The sequence below is a fragment of the Taeniopygia guttata genome, chromosome 10 (assembly GCF_048771995.1).
Source record: "Taeniopygia guttata chromosome 10, bTaeGut7.mat, whole genome shotgun sequence".
NCBI lineage: Eukaryota > Metazoa > Chordata > Aves > Passeriformes > Estrildidae > Taeniopygia > Taeniopygia guttata.
Genome location: NC_133035.1, coordinates 14137042 through 14150091, shown reverse-complemented (window position 1 = coordinate 14150091; position 13050 = coordinate 14137042). Strand labels below are relative to the sequence as shown.

At 43.2% G+C, this 13050-nt stretch overlaps 1 protein-coding gene across 2 annotated transcripts in view; it reads left to right on the top strand.

Annotated features, from left to right (window-relative positions):
• The first annotated feature begins 1933 nt into the window (after positions 1-1933).
• AGBL1 (AGBL carboxypeptidase 1) overlaps positions 1934-13050 on the top strand; it is a 265839-nt gene continuing 254722 nt past the window's right edge. For both annotated transcript variants that reach the window (XM_030281429.4, XM_030281428.4), the window contains exon 1: positions 1934-2333. In XM_030281429.4, coding sequence (XP_030137289.4) covers positions 2283-2333 — 51 coding nt within the window. In that variant the 5' untranslated portion in view covers positions 1934-2282. The remainder of the gene's footprint in view (positions 2334-13050) is intronic.

Here is a 13050-nt window from a genome sequence, read left to right as displayed (position 1 = left end):
TTAATAGCTCCACACAGCTCTGCTGACAGGTACAATTGTCACAAGAAAGAGAATGTGAAGACAATGTGGAAGAGCTTCTTTAAACAGCTTCTAATTAGCTCTGAAGTAGTTTTCTGTCACTGTAATAATTTGCTGAAGAGATACGTGTTGGCATTCTCACAAACCCAGTACCACCTTCCTCCCACCCAGCACATTTGGGCACACTGCCTGCATTGCCTTGGTTCTCTCCCTCCACGTATTTGTGGCCTCTTAACAGGTTTTCTTGAATCCTGCAGATGGGAAAGAACCCCCAGAACTGTACTGTGCTTGTGTGGCAAAGTTTTGGTAGGGAGGATACAGGACTGACTTCTGTGGGAAGCTGCCAGAAGCTTACCCCAAATGACCAAAAATTCAGTGAACACCAGCTCTATGTCTAAAATATGGTATTATATGAAGTGTGATTTGTTTTTTAAGTTTAAATAAAACATGTTTTTAAGAGAATTAAAATCTTTAAACCTGATTTTTAATAGGAAAGGAAATTGCCTCATTCTGCCTAGCTATAGGCAGAATAATACTATGTAGTCTGTAGAGTATCTTGTCCATCAATGAGTGGTCTTCAACAACACTCTCTCTGAAGGGACTGATGTGTCTCCATAGTTATGACAACGGCATTTTAATCTGTTTCATTTTATAACCTGGTAGTGACATCCTGGGACCCTGCTGGCACACACAGAAACTGAGGAATGTCATGCTTGTGCCATTTGTTCACACATTGCTGGGATGATCTGGGGAGGATTAGTCTTACCATTTGCATAAAGCACTTATCAATGAAGGTTCATCATGTGAAAATAGTCCTTGGCCAAGACTGGAGTGTTTTATTCTTCATTTGACTGCTTCTTAGAAGATTAGGATTTTATACTGACATCAGCAAAGGAAAGTGTGTGCACATTGAGTGTCTGGCATATCTTTGTGTGGCACTGACTTCTGTAAACATCTGCCTTATGCCAGAGACCCAGGTTCATGTTACTGCTCCCAAAATCTTTTGTCATGCTTTCAAAAAGGAATTAAAAAGAACCACACTAGAATAAAATTATTCTAGAGGTAAAAGACCAAAATTAATGTCTCCAAATTGGAAAGACAAGAGTTAACCTTTGTCTTCTTCATATCCAGTAATTATCTCAACTGACATCCTTCTAAGCATCCTGGAGTGATGTCTCTCAGGACCAAAAATGCCATTCTGGTGTTGAGAAAGCTGAAAAAATACCTGTTGTGGGACTAATTGACCTTTTCACATTGAAAACATTTTGCTGGAAAATCCTCATCTAACCCTCTACTCAACTTTTTTATCTGCTCCTTCTTGTTTACCAAGCCCTTTGATATCACTGGGCTGAAGCTAAAAGTGGACTCCGTGCCCTCCTAGGAATTTGAGCTACAACTACAACCGTACTACAGCGTGTCTTGTGCACCAGGGAGTGAACCAGGCTCCGAGCTGCTGTGCTTATGGGCACATATAGGTACGTGTGGATCACTGTGGGGACCCTTGGAGCAAACTGCCCCCTAAACCACACCTTGAAGAGATGGCTTTCCTCCCTGTGCACCACCAGATGCCCCTCTGCGGTCACTCGCTGCCCCGCAGGGCGCTGCCTGTGGCCACAGCAGCTGCCACTTGGGACAATCATGGGGGTTGGAAGCCAAGAACCCTGCCGAGCCTTGCTCCACCTGTCCCTCATGCCGGGTGTATCTTCCGTTCGTTGTCAGCGCTCGTTAAGACCGAGGGCATCTCTCCCGCTCGCTTTGCCTTCTCCGTGTCTCCGGTTTCACTGGAACGGAGTCAAACGGAGACGAGTCCACGCAGGGTCTGGAACGGATCGGCAGGTCAGCTGGGAATGCCTGTCAGGCAGCCAGCGCTGCTCCCTCCCTTCTCCCTGGCTTTCTTTGAGGTTTGTAGCTCTTCTGCTTTCTTGTTGCTATTGCCACCCTCCCCACACTCCCCCTACCACACATCAAGCACCCAGACCTTTCCTGGGCACTTTACTTAATCCCCGGGATTCTTTATATAGGAATTAATCTTCTCGGCACAGTGGGAGAGCTGGGAGGGAGGGGGTACATTTATCTCTCCTGCTGAGGTCTAGAGTTGCATTGCTGTGATTATTGGTGGTAGCAGTGTGCGTGTGTCTGGGGATCTGTGTTTAGTTCTTCGTTTCTTAAACGACGCAGGGGCAGCAGCAAGGCAAGTTGGCAGCTTGGCTTTCGAGCTGCTTTGTGTCTGCTGCTACAAGGAGGGAGTGTGAGTGGGGAGCAGCATGGCAGAACAAGAAGCCAGTGGCTTGCAAGTCCTTCTCTCCACCCTCCAGGTAAGAACAGCTTGAACTAACAAGAGAGGCGCTTGGGCTTGTTTTTCCTCTTTAACTCCCCATCAGTGACCTGTTGGGCTGAGGCTGTTGGTACCAGCTCCTGGCTGGCTTGGCTCTAAAAGCATCAGTGTGCGGGAGCCCTGACCTGCACCTCCCACCCTGCAAAGCTTTTATGAATTGAAGTTTCACTTCTCAGCGATGAGTGCTGGCAATTACTGCTCTGCATCAGTCTCTGGGCCCGGCTGAGGGCAGAGGCTGCGCTGCCGAGCTCTCGCTGTGTTCAGCAGGGCAGCGGGGAGGTGTGCGGCATCGGCTCTGTGAAATGAATGGACCTGACAGCGCTGTCAGTCTGAGCTCAGCATGGCTGAGGGCTGAGGGGCACGAGTAAACAGCTCTGCCTGTGAGGAGCAAGTTCCTCCCTGTCAAATTGTCTGCCCAGGACCCTCAAGCACTTCAGGGAAGTGACAAAAACTCTGGACACTGGTGAGGTGCTGGTGTTGGGTGTGCCCCATGACTGGTCCTGATGACCAGAGGGAAGTGTCCCAGACCAGGATCATTCTTGATGGACAAGCTTGGCTGTTGGATGAAGGAGAGGCATCTCTGGCTCTCTTTTCCCTCTGCCTCCTGGCAGAAGAAGATGCCCAGATTGTGGCATGAGCTACCCTGTGCAATAGGGACGTGTTTTTGGAGGGAACCTGTGCTTTTATAAGCCTCGTTCTGTCATGAGGGATGGGTGGGAACTGCTTTACCAAGACAAGCTACTTGCATATAAAGCAGCTTTTAGATAGTCATGGTGAAATTCCACTTGTGTGCACTCCTCAGGTGCCCTGAGCCCTCGTGTGCAGCTGTGCTGACGTGGCCCAGAGCCCTGTGGGGATAGGAGTTTCATGTCTGAGGCAGCAGCAGCATCCTCTGACACCTACATGCGCCATCAAAGCCTCACACATTGCAGAGAGGGTGTGCAAAAAGGATTCATGAGTCCCAGCCCTGTGTCTTGGGAGGTCTCTGTGACCACCTACAAGCATGCAGAGGAGGTTATAAAACCCAATGACAGCAATTTGCTTTGAAACAATAGTTGTGGAGCTGATCAACCTTGACTTATTTATCCAAGTTTATGGATAAATAACAACTTTTACTTCAACAACTTTTACTTCTCATTTTAAGCACTGGTTTGCCCTCTGTAGCCCCTTGTGTTAGTGAGTTCTGCAGGTAAACTGGCATGCTGAAGAAAATTATCCTGCTGTCCTTTCATGTTTTGGCAGTGTAACTTGTTTGCCCTGTGTTGTTACAGCTTATTTAATTCATTTTTTTTAGTAGATCATGTTTGTGCTGTATCCAGGCTATAGTCCTCTCCCACTTTTCTTTGGATAATTTGTTTTTCTTATGCCCTCCAGCATAACAATCCTGGTGTTCTTTGCATAATCTGGACAAGAATTGGGCAAGACAGAATTAGGCAAGAACCAGACCTATATTGGAACCTATAGTTTAAAATCACAAGTGCAGTTCATTGACAAGGCTACATGGATGTCTAAATTAGAAATGGTTAGGAGCACTGCAGGCATGGTATTGGTAAAACTACAAGGCAGCACAGCATTCATCTCTGGTGGCACAAAATCCCACCTTAGTACAAGACCCTTATTCCCAAAAATTCTGTATTCACTTGAAGGGCATCAAAAAATCTTGTTATATCTTCAATGTGGACACTTGAGTGCCAAAGGGCAGAAAGTAAGGGGTTGATGACAATTATATGTTCTGATTCAACTCTTTTCTCTGCCTTCAGCAGAAAAATTACCAGCATAACTTTGCAATACCATTACCTATCTGTGCTAAAAATCAAGTGATAAAAAAGACCTTTACTTGACACAGTTGTAAAGTATTTGCTTGGGAAATAATAATTTTGGTTGATGCTTGCCTTTGCTGATAACATCTGTCCACACTTTGTTATTTTCTGCAACAGCTGTCCAAAACAAGGTTGCTTTGTTTTTGTGACCTGCTGGACTGTCAGTGCTGGTTCATATCCTTTTATTGGGCATGAAGAACATATCTGCTGCTTACAACAGGCTATTCTGCAGGGTATTACTGGGCATTTGCCTTTTCTGTTAGCACATAATATTGGTTTGAATGCAGAAAGCTTTCAGGTGAAGAACAAGGGAACATTCAGTCAGTCGTTATAAACTCAGAATAAAATCATCCTTTCTCCATCAGTCACTCACACAGGACGAAATTTCTACCTCCCTTCCAAGCACTGGCACAAATTGGAGGAATGTCCAGACCTGAGATAGGGTCTGTCACCTTCTGCTGAGGGAAGGATCTCCCCCATCTCTTCCTGGCATAGACACTTTCACTCCTAGACTCACAGCCTGGCTTTGGTAAGGGCAGTATCAAGCAGAACAAATCCAGAACACAGTGCACTTTGTAACTGAGCAGTCATGGAAAGAAACACATTTTTTAGTTCTTCAAAACTGTTTTCAGTGCTATGAAGGAGCATGATCTTCCAAAGACAGCTCAAACCCCTGGAAGTGCAACGTGCTATAGATGTTCCGTAAAGTGACACGGTGAATAGCAAAAACTCCTTTCAAAGTGCAGCTGCATTTTGTCACCAAAATGTCACTGCAGGGAAGACGTGACATTTCAGATCTCTAGGTAAAAAGTGCTTCATTGCTTACAATGTGCAGCTTTAAAAATGTGAAATCCAGATTTAAGAAAACCCTCTCCCTGTCTCACGGGTTTTGTGTCAGTGTGGCAGAGCCAAGCTCTGAGGATTTTACTGTCATTTCTCATTTTCTTTCTAACCCTGATACCTTCTTCCTCTTGACTCTCCCTCTCCAGTGTGAACCTACGGTTATCACCTCCCATCCCTCTGGCGTGGGTAGTGTAACCTGTTTCTGTTCCCACCTCTCACTGTGTGACATGGAGCTCCTCAGCCCCAGCCCAGCCCTGCTCTGTCTTTCATACACAGACAATGCAGTCCCTCAGTCAAGGCTGGGCTGGTTGCCACTCTCACCCTGGCCCCTGGCCACAGCATGGCAGAAGTAAACACCCTCCCATGTATGGTTCTTTGAACAGGCAAAAAAGTCTGATATCCCATCTTACAGGCAGCCTCCTCAGTGCAAAATCCCAAGAGATTTGGGATTAGATCTCTTGGTTATTTTAATGCTAGGAGGAGGAATCTGGGTGTTAGTTAAAAACAGCTGGTACTTGCTAAGAAGAGCAAAAGAAAACTGGAGCCAACGTCTTGCCTTGTGACCCAGACTATTGAATCCCTTGAGACTATAGAGTATTTTAGTTCCTCCTCCTCATTGCCCTGGCCTTCATCTCACCCCACCCTCTGATCATTTAGACAAATAAGAAGCATTTTAATTTTTCTCTTTACCTTCTCCCTGCTCCTCCTCACTGCCCATGCCTTGGTTACCCCCCAGAACATCTTATTCCATGGCAGGATACATCGTGTTGCCTGAGGAGTCCCAGATTTCCTGTTGGCTCTCAGTGTGGTTTTCACATGTTTCCCAAAGCCACAGTCCCCGTTCACATATTCTGCAAAGCTGGCAGCCCCTGGGGCCGTTGGCAGATCTTTGGCTCAAACTGTGTCTTGCTGTGTTGGACTTCACAGGTTCCCAAATGCTATGGTTTGACAGGGAAAAGATGCAAATCTCATGTATCAGTGTTGGAGGTTGTTTTTACAGAGGGATTTATCTGTGAGTGGCTGCAGTGTCCAGCAGAGCAGACACAGGATCTGCTGTTTGCTAACTTGGAGGTCTCAGCTCTTTGTGCTGCCCCTTCTGAGCTGTCGTGCTGGCTGGCTGACAAGGCAGAGCTATTGTTATCCTAAGGACAAGTGGGAAGGTATCAGTGCTGCTCCACTGACAATGAATAGAAATGCATTTTGCAAAATGCTTTTGTCTGCTCTGCATCCTTGCACTTACTCTGTCAGCAGAACTGCTGAGATTCCTGGCTTTGAGAGAAATAGATGCAAAAAATCCCAGGAACTGCTCAGGTAGCAGAATGGCCACTCATCTGGGCATGGAGGAGCTCAAAGCTTGGATCTATGTTTTTGGGAGGCAGCCTGGCAGGCTGGGCTTAGTGGAATAGCCTTAGAGGAAACAAAAATCAACTCAAAACCAGATGGCCATTTTTATGTGGTTCATTAACTAAATTTTACTGAGATTGTTGTACTTACAGTGAGCAGCAGTGGACTTATTTCTGCTATTCCTTATAAAAACCAGTTTAGCTTTGGAACAGCAGAAAAAGTCCAGTTAGGACATTGGTTTGCAGGGTTCAAGGAGAAATAGTGGGTGCAACCTTTTGATGTCTCTACTGCCAATGTCACTTGGGCTCCATGAGCCTGGTTTTGGCTTTAACCATGGAAGAAAAGGCATAATCCTCCATAAACAATCCTATAGAGATAGTGCAGGTTCTGACCTCAGCTTTCAGGGTTGCTGCTTTTCCTTCCCAGCTCCACTGTCATCTCCTCCTTGTCCAAGGAGAACCTGAAGGTAACCCAGAGCTTTTCCCTACAACCCTTGGCTCACCACCATGGGGCACTGCTAAGCAACAAAGAAGAAAGGAGGGTAATATCAATACATTAATCCCAAATTCCTGCCAGGCCACAGAAGAATCATTGAGGTTTTTCACTCTTGTGAACCAGTGCAGAGCACTAAAAGCCCTCAGAGGAAGCTGTGACAGGTCCTGGACTCTGTTGAAATCCTTCAAGTGACTGAGCTGGGACCAGAATTGCTCTCTGTCCCTGGGCTGGTCACAGCTGTTTCTCTGAGCACACTGCCAGCTCCTCTGCAAATGCCTCCAGATGGGCTATCCAGAATTTTTAGTGGCTGAATTAATGAGAATTGAAGACCTTGGGGTGCAAAATGTACCCAGAGACCGATTGGAGAAGTGATGGCTGAGCTGAGCACAGAGTGCATCACAGTCTGAGCTCAGCAGAACTTTCTGTGTCAGACAAGAAAAGTGGAGTTCTGTTTCTCTTCTGCTGTCCCTCTTCCTTGTCTAGGATGGTTTGTGCTCTGCGGACAAATGAGGCTGTGTCATGAATGGTTGAGGAGAGCTCTTTCTCCCTTCCTGCAGCAATGAAAATGTGACAAGATGGCCATGTTGTTGGATCAGTTGGGTGCCAGCCTGGAAAAATGGTTTATAAACCTCTGCTTCTGAGTTAATCATGTGTAACATGGCAAATAAACTCACCATGCCTCACATCAGCGTTTGAGAAACCAGGTGATGAACACTGGGGAAAAAAAAACCCTGAAGTTCTGGTACCCACAGAGTAAAAAAAAAAAAAAAAATACCCCACAGCAGAAGCAAATTAATAATTTGTTTTCATGCAGGGTTTGGATCCTGCACAATAAATAATGCACAGAACCAAATGCTAAATGATGAGGACAAAATGCTGTATGGCGTGATTTTCCAGGCAACAGGCACTGCTCATCCTGAAGCAGAGGTTCTGTGAAATAAAACAAGTTGTCATGTGGAAATTAAAAAATGCAGTTACTTCAGGGGTCCAAATGAAATATCAGGAGTGCTTTAAAACTGGTGCTTTTTAGCTGTTGAGGGGCTGACTTTATGCTTATGGCCAAGCTGTTTAACTTAGACTATTTGGATGTAATATAATGGCACATTATGCCATGTCATGCAACTCAATATTGTGTATTTTGGTACTGCATTATAGACACAAACAAATTAATAGAATAGACCACATTATAGAAAGAGGTATGCGGACTTGTTTAAACTACTTATCTTTCACATACAGTGTGCAAATATAGTTTAAAAACATCTGTTTATCTATTTCTAAGTTGAGGATAATTACTGGTAGTTATCTAGCCTCCCTAGCTGTATTTATACATTACATCAATATTTTTATGACAATGGAAAATTTCCACCCTCTCTCTTTCTCAGGTTTCAATAATTTCCCTCTTTGAAATAGAAGAAGAGATGTTTTCATACAGAGAGATGTTTGCCTGAATAGGTCTTGCTAGTGTTCCTTTGTGTAGCATAATCTTATTTTCACTATATTATGCTGCATTTGTTGTGATGGCTTAGACACATTTTTCTGTCCGATGCATTGGTCCAGTCTTCTTGGTTTTATCTATAATAGGAAAAAAAAAATGTCTGTAGTAGAAAATGTGTTCATGGGCATTTTGAATTAAAGTTTATTATATTATGTTCAGCAAAGCGCACACAAAAAGTTGCTTGTATTGAAAAATATATGGGCTGATAATGGCTGACTCCAGCAGTGTCTACTGGCACCAGCAGAGATCTTACTGATGTGTGTTAACAGAAAGAAAATAATTTCATACACACACTGGGAGTTTAAGAGATGGGGAGGGGTTTTTGTGTCGTTTCGTCTGGGATAGCAGGGTTGGAAATTGCTCCTGGAGTTGTTATCATTGACATGCTGCCTCTGTGTGATCACTCCTGTTTGTGCCAGGGTAGATAACACAACTCGTACCATCATTACTCTTGCAGTGAAATCTGTAATGTCTTATCAAGCAAATGTTATTCTATTAATCAAAGCAAGAACTTGAATCCAAATCGATCAAGTATTTGTAGACATTTTCTGTTATTAAAAATCTCGGTTTATTCCCCTGATTGTTTCATTTTATGAGAAGTTGACCTAAATATAATCTAGGTGGATTCTTTGGGTGGAGATTCAAATCTCCAAGAACTGGTGGATAAAATTTTTCCTTTTCATACAGGCAAAACAATTTATCTTAGTACAGTTTTGGGAAGGAAACTCTAATGTGATGAAGATCATCTCTTAAAATAAGGGAAACTTGATCATTCTCCTCCAGAGGCTGATGGAGACAGAGCCCATTCATATCCATGACTTAGTATTTATTTTTGATCTGTGTGCTGTTATGACTTTTTTTTTACTGAGTGGGGACCAAACACACCATACAGAAATCAAGGTCTCAGAAATCAAGAATTTGTCATTGATTTCATAAGATGTCTTCTAGAGAGGACAGAGATAACACAGTAGAGGTTCTTCTGCCTGCAGGCACTACTAAGCTACAAAAAAGAGAATTAGTGTTTTAGACCAGCTATTGATTAATAGAATAACATTTGCTTGATAAGACATTAGACAGGCAAAGCTGAATCTCCTTCCCTTTGGGGGTTTAGAGGACAAAGATGGGTTTTTCTTCTCATGGTCCCTTCTTGTGGAAGAACACAGCCTTATTTTCAAAAGGTAGTGTAGGTTGAGGTGGAATTAATGAGAACTGCAAAGCTTTCATGATGATTCTTATTAGAAAATTGAGTAATTCTGACACAGAACTCCTGTGGGAGAAATAACTACTCTACCAAAGAAATCTTGGCTTTTTTCCCCCCTGCCTTTCAGCAAGGGATGCTTTGAAACCGAAACATATGGGGTTTTTTTCTGACATGGAATCACCACAGCATTGTGTTTTACTGCAATCAACTTCTGAGAAGCTTTTTATGCACATTAATTTTTGGTGTAATTTACAGGCAAAGGCTTTCCCACTGGGTCTAATGGGAATTTGATCCCTGTAGTAAACTGAGACACTCTTCTCCCCATGGCCCATCAGCTCAGTGCACTCTCTGGTACCTGTTCCTTTCCTTTCAAAGGAGGGAATGATGCTGTATTGATGGATCAAGCAGTAGTGCTGGGCTTTATTTCAGAACTGCCACAAACCCCATCAAACTCATTCAATGTCTGTGCCTTCTGCTTCCTTCAGTCGGACAGTAGATGGAGATAAGGTTCATCTGTCAATTTAGGGCAAAGGGAGTCTTAGCTCATATTGTTTCCCAAATCAAAGAGTGGAAAAACTTACAGCAGATGACACTCATGCAGCCTGGGTGAAATCAGTGCAGTGTCTGTCTTCCTCTGCCATCTTATGTGGTTTTTATGTGATTCCTGATGAAAAGTCAAAGCAGCAGATTTACAGTGAAGATAAAGCTGGCCCTCCATTTTATTCAGGATTAACCTGGCAAGCAGAAGATTGACAGGGAGAGAGATATCCTCCCATAAGCAGCTAACTTGGCATGGTGAATGCCCACCTGTCTCACTTCAAAGGAGGGGAGGAGGGAGAATGGACCACCTGACCTTTCCCTATGATTAAAATGCTGATCTGATGAAGTCAGAGGAACAAACTGAACTGCTTCTTTCAACCCTCAATTCTTCCAGGAATAAACAAGCACCATCCACACGGAGAGAGTTTCTGGAGAGGCTAGGGGAAAGCAGCATTACTGCCCTGGTTTATCTGACCTTCTCTTTGGGACAATCTTCTGCACTTTGAACAGCCTCTGGCTCCACGTTGAAGTTTTTAAAGTGTGGGAGAGAGCTGGAGGTTACAAAGGAAAAAGAGAATATGTGCCTGGCTCTGTTTTCTTTGACAATTTCTCTTCCCATATGGCTAAGGTCATTTGATCTCCCCACGATGCACAGGGACTTCAAGGGGACAGCTGGATGCAGAGATGCATTAAAATGATTTCTCTTTGAGATGAAAACCATGATTATTAACAGCTTGGTTCAAAAGCTCTCACAGCAGCAGCTGTACCTCACTGACTGAAAACTCTGGAGGGTTTGTCTAAAAGGTCTGCATGGCTGGGTGATCAAACAGTTGGAAATCTCCCTAGCTGAGAGTCCCCTGCTATGTTCTACAAAGCCTGTGAGCACTATTACACCAACAGATCTCCTTGGGAGCATGCTTAAACAAAACAGGACACAACAACAACTTTTTGGTGATCTCTCCCTGCTGGCAATGGATGCAGGCATCAGAGGTAGATTCTGACATAGATCAAATCTCCTGCTGGGTATTCACTGAAGAATTCACCTTTCTTTGAGAGATCAGCCCGCTGTACCCACTGCATGTTCAGCCCATTCCCATGTGAGAGAGTCTCAGAAGAGACAGCCCAAGGATGTTTGGTTGGGTGAACTCCACAGGGGATCCTAGCAGAATGTGTGGAGCTGGGTATTTTTAAATATAACTCCTGTCCCTTTTCCTGGAGCACAAACACAGACATGGAGCTAATAAAATGCCTTTTAGCTTGACTGACCAACACTTAGTTTGCAGGTGCTTCTGAGCTACTGGATGAAGTAACGAGGGTGGAATAAAGCCCTGAACATGCCTGGTTTTGGCATGGTGGCATTGGCTTGCTGCTGTTGGGTGTCTTGCATAGGGTGTAGATTGAAGATAAAGGAGATAAAAATATTTCCATCGTCTAGATGGAAAATAACATACCCCTAAATGCCTCTTAAAAACTTGGCAACCTTTTCAGACAACTGAGATCTTTACTGTTGAGAGATTGCTGTTTAAATCTAGACGGATGGGTCTCAGCAATGCAGTTAAACTGAAGTTCTGCTTTATATTACTGGTAATATTACTTTAAATCATTAGAATTTCAAAGCACAGTTTGCTGTTCATTATGAATGCCGAGTTTCGTTTGTTGTTTGATTTTTCACTTAGACTGGATGGCAAAAATAGGTTCATCATTTTCACTTTCAGGTTCCATCTCTGAAGAAAATAAGCTGTGACTAACAATAGTTATTAGTGGCTTGTCTCTGCTGTCCATATCTCAATTATTGTTATTAAATGTGATTGATTAAAAGCATTTGCACGGCTGTTCCAGAAGGTGCTTTTGGAAGTGGGGTAGATTGACACATAAGGACACTTGTCTTGGCAAGAGAAAGGACTGGTGTTTTTCTAAACCAGAATGTACCTTTTAGTGACCCTCATCTTCAGCCTGTACAAGTCAGTGTCAGAATAATGTGCAAAAAGTATCATTGTTTACACAGGAATACAGAGAGAAGCCTGGACTGAACACAGGCAAGTGTTAGGGCAGACTGAGATTAGACCCAGGGGTTCTTGGGCTTTATCATGTCTGGTCCAAGCAGGAACATCCCAGAGAAGGCAAGGATAGCAGCACCTTCATTATGGCTATTTATTTCCACGTGCACATACTCACATTTGCTATAACATTAAAAAATCAGTGGTTTCATTAAAAAGCGAGTACATCTGGAAATTTTCCAAGATTCTCCAGACTCACTTGTACTCTGAGAAATGCCATTGCTTGTAAAAAAGTTTGTCAATTCCCAAATGCGCTTCGTCTTTGAAAGACAAAGTGTTCTCTGGACTGACACTCATCAAATCTCACAAAACAGAAAGGGGGTAGCATGTTTCATGCTGCTTTTTCATCGTTGGTAGGGGAAAATAAAACTAAATCTGAATGGAGAAAACAGATCCCTTGCTATTAAATTTGGGTGGCAGTTGTGTTAAATATCTGTAACAGAGTGGCATTTGAATGAAACATTAATATTTTAAATTAGTTCAGTAACAGCAAAAGTAATATAAAATATAGGAATAAATCCAAGAAACAGCAATAAACAGTAGGTGCTGGCATGCATCTAGAATTCATTGTACAAGAATGTTTAATGCCTTACAGAAACTTAATAAGTGAGTGTGAAAGGCATATGCTAGGATTATCTTGGCATTAAAATAAAAATAGATTAAAAAGAGCAAAAAGGAGAATAATATAACATTAAATCCAATCAAAATCTTTAGGTGTCATAGGTAACTTATTGTGAAATAGGAGATAAAACCTGGGAGAATTTATCTGCAGTAGAAATTACAGAAAGAACATTAGAAATATTCAAAAGAAAGTCTAAAAGCCTTTTGCAGAGTGTCACGTGTTTTGATTTATCTCAAAGTTTCCTCGTTCTTTTAACACTTCCAATTTGACAGAAGCATTT